This window comes from Trichechus manatus, unplaced genomic scaffold (genome assembly GCF_000243295.1).
Source record: "Trichechus manatus latirostris isolate Lorelei unplaced genomic scaffold, TriManLat1.0 scaffold00004, whole genome shotgun sequence".
NCBI classification, from domain to species: domain Eukaryota; kingdom Metazoa; phylum Chordata; class Mammalia; order Sirenia; family Trichechidae; genus Trichechus; species Trichechus manatus.
The window spans coordinates 19,822,732-19,841,680 of record NW_004443940.1 but is presented as its reverse complement, the minus strand read 5'-3'; the positions used below and the strand labels follow the sequence as shown (position 1 = coordinate 19,841,680).

The 18,949-nt window shown below is 36.4% G+C and overlaps 1 protein-coding gene across 1 annotated transcript in view; it reads right to left on the bottom strand.

The window, feature by feature from the left end:
- WDPCP (WD repeat containing planar cell polarity effector) overlaps positions 1-18,949 on the bottom strand; it is a 294,162-nt gene that overhangs the window by 248,711 nt on the left and 26,502 nt on the right. Inside the window, exons 5-8 of the mRNA XM_012555700.2 lie at positions 17,173-17,220; positions 16,259-16,303; positions 14,249-14,319; positions 13,933-13,992 (exon numbers count right to left, since the gene is read on the bottom strand). Coding sequence (XP_012411154.2) covers positions 13,933-13,992; positions 14,249-14,319; positions 16,259-16,303; positions 17,173-17,220 — 224 coding nt within the window. The remainder of the gene's footprint in view (positions 1-13,932; positions 13,993-14,248; positions 14,320-16,258; positions 16,304-17,172; positions 17,221-18,949) is intronic.

Sequence of the window (18,949 nt, the reverse complement as noted above, 5' to 3'; positions counted from 1 at the left end):
CTTTCTGGTATTTGAATACCTGTGGCATAGCTTGCAGCACCACAGCAACACACAAGCCCCCACAGTATGACAAACTGACAGCTGCGTAGGGGAGCCGATGGCTAGAAGGGCCATATTAAGTAATTCACTGTACCGCAGATGTCTCTCTGTTTTCCTTAAAAATTTTAAAATATCCTGCAATACCCTGTGAATTCACTGTAGTTCCCAGGGTGCCTCGGTGCACAGTTTGGGAACTGTGGGTCTAGGCGGAAGACTTGGCCTTAGATAGAAGGGACTGCTCTTCTGTTACGGCAAACGGATGAACGCAGATATAGGTAGATTTGTATGCTTGCCACTCAGTGGCAACTGGCGCCTCACAATTCACACAAGCTTCTCCTTGGACAAAATGACAGGTACTTCTTTATTATAGAGAGCCACTGTGAACATTTGTACACAATACAAATACACTTTATAGTTATAACTGCTTTTCGTCTCATAGTCGCTTGTTAAGCAGTATTTTTTTAATTGAAAAAAAAACTTAAGGGGTATAAATTACAAGTTGGCAAAAGTACTTGATGCATTTTCTTCATCAGATATGTTGGTACATATGTAACATAATTTCATATATCATAAACGTAAACTTCCAAGGTTCCCACACCCAACCTTAGATGTCTCATTTATACATACATTTCTATCTGGCATATTTCAACCAGTGCCTCTAATACAAAGTTCTAAATTTGAAATGTCTTATTTTAAGTTGTTATATAAAAACCCAGTATAAATATTCAAATATAATACAGTACAAATCTTCTCAGTAGCTAGCTATGAAAGTAAAACTTCACTCTCCCTTAAAAAAGGAGAGGAAGGTTTAGCATGTCTTTGTTTCTACTTTGTAAAACACAAGTGAAAATCAAAAACAGAGGAATTAAATTACACAGATTTTGAACTCATTTAGCTTTACCATACTTATTACTAACTATAACCGAATATAGTAGGGAAATTCATAGTCCCGAACTGTCTTCCTTTGTAGTAAAATACTTTGAAGCTTCCAAAACATTATTAGACATGAATGCCAAGGGCGAAGGCAGGGAACTATGAGTTTCTTTAAAGAAATGTTTTAAAACAAAAACAAGAAGAAAGAACCATTTATGAACAGAACAGGAAAGAAATGTTAATTCATGATACAAAGATATATTATTATAAAGAAGAGGATCAAATTTCTCTTTGCATCATAACCATGTTTCAAAATTGAGTTTATATCTCACTATATTCTTAAGAGTAAACAACATATCAATAAATTATCATAGGTCATCAAACTTTGAATTGAGATAGCCGAGATACAATGTGATTTTCTTTATCTTTTTCCTGGAAAGAAAATACTTGTTTGATTAAGGCATTATGTTGAAGTCCCTAGCTGACCATTACGATTCCTCAGGTCCAGTGCTGTGTGTGCATGTAAACACACACACACACACATTCTTTTTTAATAGATATCAGTGTGGGTGTGATGCCCACGGACATACACAACTAGACCTCCTTCAGGAGGAACTGAGGCTAAGGGCACAGTTGACGGATAGCCTCCAGAGGCCACCCCTGTGAGCACTGAGGCTACACTTTCCCCTGGTGGCTACCAGCCAGTGAATGACTGAGCATCCTGGGGTACGAGGGCTGGCCCAATCCTGTCCAGCGGGAGACTCCTCTCATAAACAACTTTGGCTCAGGGACTCTCATTTGGCCTGGCTGAAACTTTCTCAACATTGTGCGGGGCCTGAAGCTCTTCCTCCCCAGTGATTCCTCCTTCCTTCCCTCTGCTTTCACAGGCTTCGGCCCTGCAGGAAAGGCTCTCCCCACTACCCCTACTCCCTTCCCCATTTATTTTTCACACCTCTCCCAGAAATCTTTTAAAAGCATCTGCTTCTCACAAAACCCAAACTGACACGGTGGGCATGTTTACGTGATTTCAACTTAATATATATATATAATCAGGCTTTTGCCTGCTTTGCCCCACTGAAAGTGCTCTTACCCAGGTACCAGTGACTCCATGCTGCTCCATCCAGTGGGCAAGTCTCAGGCCTTACCTTAACTAACAGCAACACCTGACTCTCTTCTTGAAACCTCATTTCCAGGACACTATGTTCCCTTCATTGTACTCTACCTCTCTGGCTACTCCTTCTTAGTCCTCTTTCTCCCTATCACCCCCTTTCTCCATCTTCCCAACCTCCAGGTGCTGGGAGTCACAGGGCTCAGCTCTTTAGCCTACTCTCTTCTGTCTACACTCACTCCTCTGGTGGTGTCAACCAATCTTTTGATTTTAATACCATCTATGTGCCTGCCTCCCACATTTATATCTCCAGCCCAGACCTTTTCCTCAACTACAAACTCCTATAACCAAATATCTATTTGACTTATTCAATAGATATCTAATGGGCATTTCCAACATAACACGCTCAAAATTGAGCTCCTAATGTTGTGTTGTTAGGTGCTGCTGAGTCGATTCCGACTCAAAGCAACCCAATGTTACAAAGTGGAACTGGCCCATGGGTTTCCTAGGCTGCAATCTTTATGGAAGCAGATCGCCAGATCTTTTCTGCTACAGAGCCACTGGGTGGGTTCAAACTGCTGACCTTTCAGTTGAGCTCCTAATAGTACCCCCAAAATGTCTCTCCATCTTACTAAATGATAACTCCATTCTTGCAGGTGCTCATCAGTTTCTTCTATATCCCATATTTAATCCATCAACAAATTCTGATGTCTCAACACTCAAAATACACCCAGGATCTGACCACTTCTCACCTCCTCTACCATTACCATACAGTTAAAGCCACCATCCTATCTTGCCTGGACTATGGCAACAGCCTTCTAACTGATCTCCCTGCTTTGATCCTTTATCCCCTTCAATTTTTTCCCATCATAATAAACAGAATGATCTAATTAAAAAGTAAATCAGACAACTTAACAACAAAAAGACAAACAATCCAATCAAAAAATGGTCAAAAGACTTAGACATTTCATGTAAGAGGATATTTAAATGGTCCAAGCATGTAAAAAGATGCTCAGTGTCATTAGCCATTGACCCCGTTGCCATCGAGTTGATTCTAACTCACAGCAACCCTATAGAACAGAGTAGAGCTGCCCCATTGAGTTTCCAAGGCTCTAAATCTTTCCGAAAGCAGACTGCCATATCTTTCTCTTGTGTAGCAGCTGGTGGGTTCAAACTGCTAACCTTTGAGTTATCAACCAAGCGCTTTCACCACTGTGCCACCAGGGCTCCTTCGTTAGTCATTAGGGAGATGCAAATCAAAACCATAATTAGATACCACCTCACTCCCATTCGTATGGCAATTATCAAAAAAACAACAAAATAAAAATGGAGAACAACAGGTGTTGGCAAGGATTTGAAGAAACTGGAACCCTCATCCATTGCTGGTGGGAATGTAAAATGGTACAGCTACTATGGAAAACACCTTGGCAGTTGCTCAAAAAGTTGAATATACAACTACCATATGACCCAGCAATCCCAGTCCTTGGTATATACCCAAAACAAATGAAAGCAGGAATGCAAACAGAAACCTGTATGCCAGTGTTGATTGCAGCACTTTTCACAATAGCCCAAAGGTGGAAACAAGCAAAATGTCCATCAATAGATGAATGGATAAAAATGTGGTATATACAGACAATGGAATATTACTCAGCCATAAAGAGAAATGAAGTCCTGATATATGCCACAGCATAGATAAACCTTGAAAATACTATGCTGAGCGAAATAAGTTAATCACAAAAGGACAAATACTGTATGATCTCACTTACATGAAATGAGTAAATATATAGAAACCAAAGATTATTAGCAGTTATCAGTGGTGGGAGGGAGGGGGGAAGGGGAATTTTTCGCATAGTGGGCACTGAATTTGTTAATAGTGGTGGAATAATTCCAAAAAATATAGTGATAATGGTTGTACAATATGAAGATGTAATCAATGTCACTGAATTATACATGTAGAAATTGTTGAATTGGTAAATGTTTTGTGTACATTTTCATCACGATTAAAAATATACATATATTTTTTAAAAAGTAAATTAGATCATGTTCCTCCTCTGCTCGAAACCCTTCAAGGGCTTCCCATCACATTCAGCATAAAAGCTACATAACTAGAGTCTCATTTCCTCTCTGACTTCAATTTCTACTACTCTTCTCCTTGCTCATTCTACTCTGGTCACATAGGTTCCTTGCTGTTCTTTGACCATGCCAGGTATACACCTACCTTGGGACCTTTGCACATGCTGTTCCCTCTACCTGTAACCCTCTTCCTACAGAAATCTTCCATGGCTGTTTCCTTACTTTCTTCACATCTTAATCATGTGACACCTCAGTGAGGCCTTTTCTGGCCACCAAATATCAAGCCCAATCTGTCCTCATGCACACTTCCTATCTTTCTTGATGTATTTTTCTCTAATGGTTTTCACTCTCTTATACAGTATATATTTTACTTGTTAATCTTTGCTTAATTGTCTCCCCTGTTAGAACATAAGTTCCATAAGAGCAAGGATATTGGTCATTTTTGTCTGTTTTGTTCACTGCTATCCCCAGCACCAAGAATACTATCTGGCATCATAAAAAAAAAAGTTGTCATCAAGTCAATTCTGATTCATGGCAACCCCATGTGTATCAGAGTAAAATTGTGCTCCATAGGGTTTTCAATGGCTGATCTTTTGGAAGCAGATTGCCGAAAAACTTGAGCTAACTCTGGGTGAACTTAAACCTCCAACCTTATGGTTAGTAGCTAAGAGTGCCGTTTGCACCACCAAGGACTCATCTGGCATACTGTTGTTGTTAGCTGCTGTAAATTGGCCCTGACTCATGGTGACCCCATGCACAACAGAATGAGATGTGGCATCCCCATGATGAGTTGCAGATTGGGCTGCTGTGATCCACAGGGTTTTCACTGGCTGTTTCTCAGAAGTAGATTTCCAGGCCTTTCCTCCTAGTCCATCTTAGTCTAGAAGCTCCGTTGAAACCTGTTCAGCATCATAGAAACATGCAAGCCTACACTCACAGAGGAGCGGTGGCTGCACTTTGGGTGCATTGGTGGGAATCTATCCAATCATAAGGAAGAATGAATATTGAGCAACTAGCAATCTTCCATATATGTTATTTCTTGAGTTAGTCATTACCTATTGACATCCTATTATCATAAATAAGGATTTAATTCTCTTATATGACCTCTGTCCCCTCATTTTATCTTTCCTTATCCTTCTGATATAGTTAAATAAGAATTTTTGGTTAAATTTATATTTATTGTTTACATTATAGCAGCTACATAAGTAGTGTTTACTGCTGAGCCATGCAGTGAATTATGAGACTTTTTCTCTTCTGTACAATTTTGATTTTCTTGGAGATAATAACTGCCTTGTTTTTCATTTACTTAGTTTTCTATGTATCTATCACAAATTCCTTTGAACTCTCCAATAGCCTCTCAATAAAATTTTCCCTGCACTCAAACATATCAGGTCATCTATCGTTCCTTTCTCCCCTCTGAACATCCCTCCTGGGACCGTCTTTCCCCAACCCCAGTTTGGACTTGTTGCATTCTAGGTCTAAGGCACAATTGTCATTCTGAGACTTCTCTTCATCTCCTTCCTGTATTAGATCCCGTTTCTTAGATTCCGAGAATCCTGTTTCTTGGTTTACTCTGTTGTTTTAAGGCAGCACATTCTCCAGTAGCTTCCTAAGGAAAGTGCATGGCAGGTAAGTGTTTCTGAGACCTAACAAGTCTGAAAATGTCTTTACTTGAATGACAATTTAGAATTCTAGGTACAGAATTCTAGACTGAAAATCACTTTCCTCTCAGAATTTTGAAGGTATCATTTCTTTGTCTTCTTTTTGTTGCTGATAGTAAGTCTGATGTAATTTTGATTCCCAATCCTTTGTATTTATCATGTTTTTCTTCCCTCCCTTCCTCTCTCCCTCCCTCCCTTCTTTCCTTCCCTCTAAAACCTTTTTGGATCTTTTCTTTACCTTTGGTTTTCTGAAATTTCACAAAATATGCCTTGGTATTATCTTTTTTGAATCATTGGGTTCTTTCAAACTGTAAATATGCATCTCCCAGTCCTGGGAAATTCTCTTCTATTCTTTCTTTGTTCTTTTCTTCTGTTTTTTTTTTTTTTATTATTATTTAGATATTGGACATTCTAGCCAGATACTCTAATTTTCTTATCTTCTATCACCTATTGATCATTACTGTGTCTTTTGTCATTCTGCTGTGAATTATAGGGGTATTTCAACTTTATCTTCCAACCCTTCTATTATTTTTTTCATTTATGATATCATATTTATAATTTCCAAAAGCTGTTCTTCTTGTTTCCAGATTCTTTTTTTAAAACATCTTATTCTTTTTTTTATTAATTTTTAAAAATTGTACTTTAGATGAAGGTTTACAGAACAAATAGTTTCTCATTAAACAGTTAGTATACACATTGTTTTATGACATTGGTTAACAACCCCACGACATGTCAACACTCTCCCTTCTCGATCTTGGGTTCCCTATTACCAGCTTTCCTGTCTCCTCCTGCCTTCTAGTCCTTGTCCCTAGGCTGTTGTGCCCCTTTAGTCTCGTTTTGTTTTATGGAGCTGTCTAATCTTTGGCTGAACGGTGAACCTCGGGAGTAAGTGACTTCATTACTGATTTAAAAGTGTGTCCAGGGGCCATACTCTTGGGGTTTCTCCAGTCTCTGTCAGGCCAATAAGACTGGTCCCTTTTTGTGAGTTAGAATTTTGATCTAAATTTTTCTCCAGCTCTGTCCAGGACCCTCTGTTGTGATCCCTGTCAGAGTAGTCAGTGGTGGTAGCCAGGCACCATCTAGTTGTACTGGACTCAGTCTGGTGGAGGCCATGGTAGTTGTAGTCCCATTAGTCCTTTGGACTGATCTTTCCCTTGTATCTTGTTTTCTTCATTCTCCCTTGCTCCCAAAGGGGTGAGACCAGTGGTGTATCTTAGATAAGCATCTTATTCTTGTTTCAACGATGCAGCAGGTCCTCTTACTTCTCTGTGGGTATTAATTTTAATCTAGTTATTAAAATTGCCTGATTCTTTTTATTTTCTGTTTCTTGCATTGCCCCCGATCCTTTTTATTTTTCACTGTGATCAGGAGTCTATGTTCTTACATAATTTTTCTATGTCTATATTTTGCTGAAAATCAATGTGGTATAGTGGCTAAGGGCATGAACTTTGAAGCCTGCCTGCCTGAGTTTGAATCCTGGCATGATTTACTAGTTGTGTAATTAATCTGTATCTCATCAATAAAATGAAGATTATAGGAACTATCTCATAGGGTTGTGAGGGGTACAATGAGTTAGTATTTGTTCCATGAGGAATGAAAATGAGTTAATAGTTGTAAAGTACTTAAGAGATTGCCTGGTACACAGTGCTATATAAGTGTGTGTTAAATTAAAAATATATACCCAAGTAACACAAAAACTTAATAAATATATACAGGATTGCCAAAATACACAATAGGAGAATATCAGAAGTATCTAGATTTATGACTTCCAGTCCATGTTTACATAATTTTACACACATAAGTATGTATCCATGCCAATACCATTTTTATTTTATGTAGATGGAATCATAGTATACATAAATTTCTGCACTTACTGGCTGACATAAGATGGTTTTAAATATTTCTCTACTATGAACAGTTTACTGGGATATTTATGTAAATCTATCTTTAGGATTCATAGCTAACAATGGAATTGTCCTCCAAATTGGCAATTGTACACTCCAACTAGTAGTTTATGAGAATACTCATTTCTCTATAACTTCATCAACTCTTGATGTTATTAGACTTATATATTTGCTTATGTGTTGAATGAAAAAATAGTATCTCACTGCTGTTTTCATTTGCACATTAAATAATGCTAGGTGAAAAAAGATCCCTTTAAAATCCCTTTAATAGCTAAGGGAGATCCAGGGGAACTGGACGAAGCAGGAACACACAGGCAAGGTCAACAATATTGGTGATGATCTAATGCATTAGTTCAGTGCGAGGTTCATGTGTGTTCATTTTATGATGCATAAAAAAGAATATATTTAATATACAAATATCAAATATTATATAATAAAACACTTCAATCCATACACACAATATATCATCTTTTAAGCAAATGTTTATAAGTACGTACATACATAGCAAAAAGATAAGCATCAAAAGATGAATAGTGGGTAACACTGAGTGGTTGGATTAGGTGATTTATGTCCCTTTGGGCTTTTCTGTGTTTTCCAGATTTTCTGTCTTAAGCATGTCTGTTATTTTTGTAATTTTAAGGAAAACCATTAAAGACTATTAAAAAGTGCGAAAATGCAAAGCATTAAGCTATCACACACTGGCTAAGATATATTTCACTAAGCTCAAAGGGTTCCTGGATAGTGTTATTCCTCTGTTTATTAAAACAGTAAAATTTTCCCAACCATACAGCAAACAATATTTTTAGTACAGGTCAAAAAAGGTCATCAAATAAGTATCTATGGAGAAATCTTTTCAAGCTACATTTTCTAGCCTTTGTTTTATTATCTAAAGACAATACGTCCTTAGTAATACTTTTCCCCACCACCAAGAATGTCCTTCTCTTCCTCCATATTTCCCCCAATTAAGTCCTGTCTTCAGAGTCCACCTTAAATCCAATCTCCTCTATGAAATCTTAACCAACTACTCCAATCAACAACAATTCCTAAACATTAGCTGTGTTTAGGTACTATACAAAGCAATTCAGCACTTAATCTCAAATTATTCTTTAATTTTATATACTAATTTTGATTCTCAAATATATTTGAAGTCAGTCTTTTGAAGGCAGGGAGTCCATCCAATATTTTCAATAGTCCCTAATATAAAGATGGGTTTATTGTTGGGCCTCAATAAATGGCTGTTGATAGACAGCTTAGTAATGACAACATTAAGACATACAAGTTGTTAAATATTAAAACAGGGAACAAAGTATGCTTCAAGCCTATCTTCAGAACCCCCTGACTTCCCAACCCTCTGATCTTTAGGGAAACAAACATCTCTACAATTCCTCATTACTCTGATATTCCTGTTTCTTTTGCTGGCTCAATTCTCCTCTCTTGTCACCAAAATGAGAGAATCCTTGGCTGCCCTCATAAGGCCATCCACTCAATGGTTTAAGATTATCAGCTCCAACCTTTCACTCCAGTTCCATATTTCCACTAATTATTTGATTGTTTGGTTGCTTCACATGTAACATGGCCAAAACTAAAATTTCTACCTACCATTCTAAATTTCTTTGCTGGCTTTCAACATTCTCTGTACCTTAGCCTCATCATACTTATCCTTTGGAATGATTTCACTGCCCCTGGTTCTCATGTTTTATCCTACATCCCACTGCTAATTCTTCCATAAGTCTAATTTTTATAAAGCACTTGTCTGCTCTAAAAATGTTGATAATGTTATAGGATTAAAGTATCAATACCTAGTATAATACTCAAAGCCCTTAAAAACGAGGCTTCAAGTTACCTTTCGAACTTAGCACTTGGTTGTTCAACAGGAACCATTTGTCCCCAAATAGGCCCATCTCCTCATGACCATATAGACACCCCCATTTAATTCTCATTTGAATACCTCAGTTAATCTAATTCCTTTTTTCTGGAATACCTTTCCATTTAGCTTAACCAAATTTTATGTGTCCTTTAAGGTCTAAGTAAAGTTATAACTTCTCCACAAAATTTTTCTTAACTGTTGCAGATTACATTGATCTCTGCTTTCTCTAAACTCCTACTGTCTTTTTACTTGGTGCCATACTGCTTAGCATTCATTAGTGTCCTAGTGATTTCATGTGTCTATTCTCCTTGACTATGTTATGCTGGGGCCTCAGCCCATGCCTTACTCTCCCTTAGTGACTTGCACAGTGCCTCCCTGGTGAGCAGTCAATAAATACTGTATAGACAATATGCTAGTATTAATAGTTCTACCATAAACTCATGGTTTGTCTATTATTATTTTCTGAGGAAATCATATTGATTTTCACAGAATTTGATGAAAAGAAAGATCAGGTAATGAGGCTATTCATTTTTACGATTTAGAAAGTTGCAATAATATAAGTTCCATACGGTCACAATTTATCTGTGATAGACCTGGAAGATAATTTATATCTTTGCATAGCTTGTCAAGTAATTCATTACAGGAATTAAAATAGGAAACTGTCTTTTCTTGGCATTTAAAAACTGTGCCTGGAAATGTAGAATTGTTATAGAAAGAAACCAAAGTGAAACCAACTATGTTATATTTTTACAGTTAAATATACATAAAAAAAACCCAAACCCGTTGCCATTGAGTCAACTCCGACTCATAGCAATCCTACAGGACAGAGGTAGAACTGCCCCACTGGGTTTCCAAGGAACAGCTGGTGGATTCAAACTGCCTGCTTTTGGTTAGCAGCCAGATCCTCAACCACTGCACCACCAGGGCTCCTAAATATACATACATGATTCAAATAATACAATCTAAAATCAACATATATAAAGTTGTATTTATGCTTAACGATAATATTGTTTTTAATTATGTAATAATCTGCAAATAAGAATCTGACTTGAAACACGATACTTTCAGGAATTTATGAATTCCACCACAGTGGTGAACAAACGAACAGTATTTTAAGGCTGAAGCTACTATTCTGTAAGAACAGTTTGTAAAATGAGTTAAGAAATTCAAAGCAGGAGATGATTAAACCCTTTCTGTTAATAAAATAATTTTAGGAGACGAAACGAAGTGAGAAATATACTGAATAGCTAGTAAAACTAAAATTCTAAATTACCTTTCGTACCTTTTAATGCATCTCAAACGAGGTGTAGCCATAGTCGATTTCAAAAGACAATTTTTCCCCAAACATATAAATAGATAAATCTTTATTTGTAAACTGTTCTGAATTTACAAGTGGAGGGAATTATTTTTAAAATGGACAATTTACAGGTCATTAGATCAACAACATTAACTAAGCTTTGGTAATGATGACGACCTATAAGTATTCATTATTCAACTGAGGGGAGATCCAGGTTCAGATTTTATCTCCTGAAACTCTTTACATTGTTGCACTTGCCTCGCTAATGTCTAAACAACTGGACCTTTTGTAGAAATAAAGATCCCTTAAAGAGAAGACAACTAAAATAAATTCCACAAGTCCTAAATTTGCCATTTCTTTAGGGTTGAAATATTTATGTTGGTTGTGGAGTGGCCAAATTTAAAAACTGAGAGAGCAAATGTGTTAGCACTGAGGTGCTGAGGAACTTTTTCACTTCTTTCCTAAGAGTTACAGAACATTATGTATGGTCAACTACTGCCATTCAAAGCTGAAAACATGAAGCTCGAGCTAAATTTTTAGAAAGATCTACAAGAATACAACGCACAAAATATTTTTAGAAGATCTAGCTAACACTCCTGTCAAGAAACTGAGGAAGCAGGTAGATAATGTTAGGTCTCTGAAAGGTCCTATGCGTTTCTCAGTGTCTCTATGATGTGAAGTGGGGGCTCAGATGGACCTGTGGGTGGAGGTCAAGGTATCTTGTTAAAATATATCAGAGTACAAATGTGCTGGTAGTGAAAAGTCTATTTCAGGAACATCTTATTGTTCAGAGAAATAGAATACAAGATATGACATATCATAAACAGAAATAAGTTCCACTGGAAATGTTAAAAGCAGACTCACTGATACACAAGCTTAAGAAATCAGTATAATCAGGTTGCTGTAAATTATAAAAGTCTTAGAATATATCATAAAAATTCCTTTTCTGAGTTAATTCAATAGTAAGGGACATCCCTCTCCACACTGTCCCCCAAAATGCTTGCTTATTAAATAAAAATGCAATAAAGTCTATCTAAAAAGGATTGCCTATTGGGATGCTCAGCTACATATTTTGAGAGGTTTGACATGTTCCAACTTACCCTGTGTGATGGTAAGGGTGGAGGCCATGAGACACACCCCTTACTATGGGTGGCAGGCTTGCCCTCCAGTCAAATAATTTTGAGCCTGTTTTTAAGGTGATTAATGGCATTAAAACTACAATTTGAGCTGCACTATATTTGAAACTTTCTGAAGCTTATTTTGTATTAACCTTTTAAAGTTTAAAACTTACTTTTATGCAAACAATTTATGAATTTTTTATAATCCTATCTTTTGAATGGTGTCTAAGGTGAATTTAAGAAGTAGTATGGTTCTAAAAATATTAATTCAGCCTTATAAATAGTCTCTGGAAAATAATGATTTTGTGCCAGTTGAGGAGGTAACTAAGTAGTTACCTCTCTGAGTAAAGTAAGACTAGTTTCAACAAAAAATGAGGAAAAACTGCCAGTTGCCATCGAGTCAATTCCGACTCAGAGTGACACCATGTGTTTCAGAGTCAAAACTGCGCTGCAGAGGGATTTCAATGGCTGTGATCTTTCTGAAGTAGATCATCAGGTCTTTCTTCTGAGGCACCTCTGGATGGATTCGAACTGCCAACCTTTTGGCTAGTAGCCAAGTGCTTAACCATTTGTGCCACCCAGGGACTCCTGAGGAAAAAACAGAATCCACTAAAATGATTGTCTATATTCAAATGGTAGATGGAGATATTCTTGTAATTACTACAAACCTGACATTGTAGATTTATGGATAGAGCCGCTAGCCTAAGGTTCAAACAAGAATGGTTAGATCTAAAATAAGCCACATTGTAAACAAATAAAAATTTAAATTGAGACAGGAAATTTAATTCCAGAAAACTGTAATAATTATTAGTAGTACTAACACAACTCCAATTACACTGATGAATAGAATATAAAACAAACAAAACAACCAGTTGCCATCAAGTTGATTCCGACTCATGACAATCCCATTGTACAAAGTAGAACTGCTCCACGGGGTTTTCTCAGCTGTAATCTTTTATGGAAGCAGATCGCCAAGCCTTTCTTATACGATGCCACCGGGTAGGTTTGAACCACCAACCTTTAGGTTAGTAGTCAAATGCAAACCATTTGCACCACCCAGGGACCTGATGAATAGACTATAACTTATGATTATTCTTTTTATCATAAGCAAATGAAATCTTTCTAGGCAAATAGTGTATTTTAAACCTATCAGCAAAGCTGAGGCATTTATCCATTATGTTGTGATCAACGGACGATAATTAGGTCCTTATTATATTCTGAATCAAGGCCCATTCAACATTTAGCTCACTCTGTCTAGTAGTGCTCTCCAGTAGAACATGCTATGATGGAAATGTTCCATATGATAGATAAGTTCTATTTGCACAGTCCAATACTATCACATTGTAGCTACTGAAAACTTAAAATGTGAGTAGTGCAACTGAGACACTGAGTTTTTCATTTTATTTAGTTTAAAAAATGTTTTCTTTTTTGTTTATATGTTCTTGTCTTTTTAAAACTTTTCTTTCATTTTATTTAATTTAAATTTTTATTTAAATAGCCACATATGACTAGTGGCTACAGTATTAAACAGCATAGGGTTAGAGGGTTCAAAAACTAAGACCAAATGTCTTGTCATGTTAGATCTAACTCTAGTCTGCTTGCTGATTTCTGTAAGCATGGTATTCCCAAACACTAAAGTGGTATGCCACACCATCTTCTGTCCTGTGGTTTCATCTTCATTCAAAAATATGATTAACTCTATCCCAGTAAACACCTGATACAACTTTCAGACAACATTCAAACAAAAAATACCATCTGAAAAGATTTTTATTAGTGTTCATAGTGTGCCAGTACAACTATACTGATTAATGAGGTAGCCTGTGTCAGTCGGATTGTCTAATGTTAGTTCTAGAATGACTAGAATTCAAACTATGAAATATCTGCTCCTAAAAAGTTTCTTTCCATTACCTATCATAACAAAAGAACACCAATTACTGCATAGTTTTCAGCTCCATTGGTTAAACACTGCAAAAGCACGTCAAACCATTTTACCTGACAGACATATTTGTTCTTCCATTTGCTCAGCACACACTGACTGTTTTGCATCAGCTCCTGAAGGACAACAGAAAAAGAGAGAGTGCAGTTGGCTATACACATTATCATTATCAGTTAAAGTGCTTCTAATTTGCAAGCAAAAAAAAAAAAAAGATCAGCACACAAAGATGCAACTGTTTTGGAACTCCTCACCAGACAAAAGCAAAGCTATCGTCACCATGAGAGTTGATCCTTTATGAAAATTAAAGCTGGTGAAAGATGCTTTAAAACAGACTTGTTTGTTGCTTTTTTGGGGAAACTTTTTAAAAGATACCTCCAACTCCTTGAGTGAATCTCGAAGCTTTTCTGGGCGCCTGTTTTTGAGCGTCCAAGGATAATCTCGTGCTGGCAAATAAAACATGTATTACAGTTAGTTAAACACGACTGAAAAAGGAAACTCTACTTAGCAGTGTGGCTTTGGAAGATTAAAATAAAACACCTTCATAATTGAGAGGAAGTGGGCTTCATTTCTATCATCAAATGACAGCCTTTTGAAAGGCTTTGTCACAGGAACAGGATTTTTACCACAAAACAATCTCCCTGATCATCATTTAATGCTGACAACCAGCAGGGCTCAGAGATTCCCTGGAAAAGTTTCCTAGGCCTGTGGCTCTAGTACATAATAGTAAATCACTACTCTATACCACAGAAATAACTATTTGATGTAAATAAGTCAACTTTCAATCCAGAAGAAAGCCCAAATTTTGCAAGTGGCCTTCTCAGACCTTGGAATTCTCAGGAGTAATTGAGTATAATGAAGAAAGAAATAATATACAAAAATGACACACAGAAGAATTTTAAATTATGCATCTAACTTATACATTAAAAAAATATATAAGGGAAATTGAAGTTTTAACAAATCAGGCGCTAATAGTGCTCTTTTGTATTTAAATACTCCTCTCTAAAATCTACACCACAATTCAATAATGATAAGCCTTTGTTTTGTTTTAAATGAATTTAACTGAAAAATAAAATTATTTAGTATACAACCACCCCTCGCTTATCTACATGTTTAGGTTCCAAAGACTAAGTTGTTATGTGAAAATTGGCGTTATGCAAAAATGGAGGATGACCACATCAGATCACAAAACGGAGGATGACTACTCATTATATAACTGCCAAATTACATCATTACATAACTACGAAACCCCTGAGAATCATGGCCCAGCCAAGTGGACACATAACCTTAACCACCACAGCCAGTGATACCCTCGCCTCCCACTTCAGTATTTGTTACTGTCAGGTGTACAAATACGCAAAATAATCAACTAGTATATTTTTTACAATTGTCGTAAATGTGAAATGTCGGATAACGAGATAGTTGATAAGTGAGAAGGAGGTATATTCTCAATGTTACCCTAAAACAAACTAAAAACAGTTCTGTTTAAAAGAATTAATAAAATGTTAAACTCATTATAATGATATGTTTCACCATAAAAATGAATTCATTTTTGGATTCTCTTAATAATTCCAAATAAGAGTTGTGTCTGTGTACATATATATACATGTGTACAAACATATACATATATATTGCATGTGTACATATATAATACATACAGCATTTAAATTTGACAGTAGAATTGCTATGCATCTTATTTCAGCAACTAATTTGATTCTATAAGCATAATTTACATTATAGCATATACGCAAATTTTAAAATCTAGTTTTACACCTACAATACAGTATTTTTAAAAATTAAACATGTCAGCTTGACCATTTAAAACAACAGAAAAAGTGGTAATTTCAGCTCCAACTATGTTCCAAATAAAGTCTTACTTATATCTAATTTTAAGTTCATTAAAACCACATTACATTGTAACCATATTACACATGTAATATATTTATATATTTGGGAACAGAAAACACTAGAAGAAATAAAATGCTAATACTAATAATTAAAAATCTTGTTTTCTTAAAATGGGTAAACTGTTTTAATAATTTAGGCAAAGTTTAAACTATAAAATGTTATCAGAACTTAAGTATGGTATATTTATTTTAAATATATTAAATAATATAAATATAGATCATTAAGAGAGCTTATGTTTACATACGCCTATATCTGACCAAAACAGAATAGAGAAGTTACATAGTCTAAATTAGAAAGGCCTAACAAATATAAACTTACTATGCTTATGTACTTAAACAACGGGTTTTGCAATTATAAGAAATTTGGTGAGAATAAGGTTGCCTATTTGTACAGAAAGAAGAATGTTAAGACTCAACCTTCAGGGATATTAAAATTACAGTTTTATAATAATTACAAAAAAATGCCAACTAAGCTTACATTCTGCCAGCTTCTGCTTTTCTTCTAAGTTACCATGTTCTGTCACTGATATTGTGGTGGAGGAGAGAAGGAAAAAATGAAAAAAAGTGGAATTTATTTTTATTTATAATTTATTTATAATACCTTGTATTTTTAATATTAACATATATAATTTATTATTACACATAGATTGAGATTGATAAATTATGCTAAATTTTTAAAAGGACAGTTGAAAAACTTGCCCTAATTTGGATGTTTTCATTTCATAGAGATATTTCCTAAATTTGCAGTGAAAGGCTTATGTAGCTCAACAGGTGGGCCAATATTCTAAGCTTCCAATCTCATCAGATAGGGAAAGGAACTGCAACCGAGCCCAGAAGAGAAAGCTGCTTCAGTCTATCATCAGAACCATAAAGTCAGCCTATTAACCACCAAGCTAAGCACACAGGATGCCCACACAAGCCCCACTTGAACAAAGACCAAAACAGGAAGTAACTCTAGCTAGAAGGACCTTTTGGCCCATCATGAAACTTCTAGGATTAATAGGATCAATCAGATAAAGAAAATTGATCATTCACTCAGAAATGCCTATTTCAGATATCAGGTGAGGATGTAGCAGGCCGGCATCAGTGGGACCCATGCATTAACAATGCCCTCTACTGGGACATCGATAAATAAACATGAATAGACTGTCCAGTTATCAACCTGATCAGCAGTAAAATGAAATTTTTCATGTTCTTCTACAGCGTTTTCTCAATATTGCCTTACTTTATACAGAACAGATATTAAACTCAGCATTTTCCTAAAGAATTGAAGTGACTTTTCTTGGAATTCTAGAATTTATCTAAAGCTCATAAAAACAATTTCTAATGGTATTTCCTAGTTTAGAATACTTCATTTATAAAAATTAGCTCAGTGGAATAGGCATCATTTACCTGGCGGATCTTTCTTGTCGTAATACTGGTAAATCCCGATGTCTCTGTCTAAAGAAAGGAAGAAATAACATCAAATTGTGGTAAAAAGTTAGGAGAATGAGAAGCCAAAGCTGTAGTACATGGAGGTGGGGGCTGAGGGGTAGAAACCATCACTTTATGCTACTAGAAATAAAACAGCTCAGAAGCATATGGAGATAGGTTTATCTATCTAGAGATATGCAGGGATTAGAAAGTTTATCAATCTAGTGAGAAAAGATTTACACAAAACCATAATGGAACAAGGAAAATGTTATTAAAGTACTGAAATAAAAGAAGACCAAGTTTTGTCTTTCATACTTCCTCTAATATTATTCAAAGGAAGTGCCACTAAACAATGCCAAATGAAATCAGTGGATGAAAATGCCCCAGCTGTTGGATTCTGAATTGTGGCTTTTTCCCCCCTTTGATTTAGCTCCAGGGTCTAGTTCCTAGCCTATGACACTTGCGGAAAATCTACAGTAAAGAATATGGAGGATTAGGGGAAGTATGGATAAATTATCTGAAACTTGTTTCAATTCAAAAAGCTTTCCAAATCCTTCAAATTTGGATTCTTTGCTGGGGTGACATAAGCAGCAGAGATGTTGAGAGTGATTTAACCAAGAAATTTTTCTTGGAATTTAATTATAGGAAAACATAATTACTTTGTTTTCTTCCTATCTGCAAATAATAAAATATCTCCTTCACTGAAGCAACATTTATTTCCTTCCATGAAGATACTTCTCAGTCACTAACAGAGACTACAACGGTTTCTGAAGAAGTGGAAGCGGTATAGGCTGCCCTCTAGTGACTGACGGCTCCCAATCTCCTCAACCTAACGATGGAGCTCCAAAAAATGTATTATTCCTATCATTAACTTCACAAATACCGTTTTTCAAAATAATCAATCATGTATATTTACTGAAGCAGTAATTTATTCAGTATGCCATTAATTGGAGCATGCAATTTTAAAGAATGCAGTTTATGACATCTAACAAGGAGTGACTGGGAAAGGGCATGTCTAGGGTACTGACAATATTTTACTTCTTGAGCTGGGAAGTAATTATAACTACTGTTTGTAGTTTGAAACAGACCCTTAGGATCACTGTTCATAGTTCAAAACTTACCCTTTCAGTATATACTTCAATAAACAGTTTTTTTTTTTTTAAATCTAAGAACCAAAGGCACTATGGACAGAGGCAATGCCCTGTATTAAAATATTCCAGCCTAGAATCATTCCACTGTGTCCAGATTACCACAATTCTAGAAAAGAACAATGAAGATCACAGGGGGCCCTGAGTTCTGTGCACACGTCTGACCTACTGCATCTGGCCCACAGTGGGGCTGCCAAACCCAAGCTGGGACATCGATAAATAAACATGAATAGACTGTCCAGTTATCAACCTGATCAGCAGTAAAATGAAATTTTTCATGTTCAGAGCCCCAAGGAGGATGAGGAGGGCATCTGCATAGGAGGCCTGTCCAAAACGGGGTCAGAGCCCAAGAAGATTGAGGAGTGCATCTGCATAGGCAGCCTGTCCAAAATGGGGTCAGAGCCCAAGGAGGATGAGGAGGGCATCTGCATAGGACACCTGTCCAAAAGGGGGTCAGAGCCCAAGCTGGACAAGAAGGGCATCTGCATAGGAGAGCTGCCCCACACAGGGGTTGGAGCCCAAGCTGGACAAGGAGGGCATCTGCATAGGAGACCTGCCCCACACAGGGGTCGGAGCCCAAGCTGGACAAGGAGGGCATCTGCATAGGA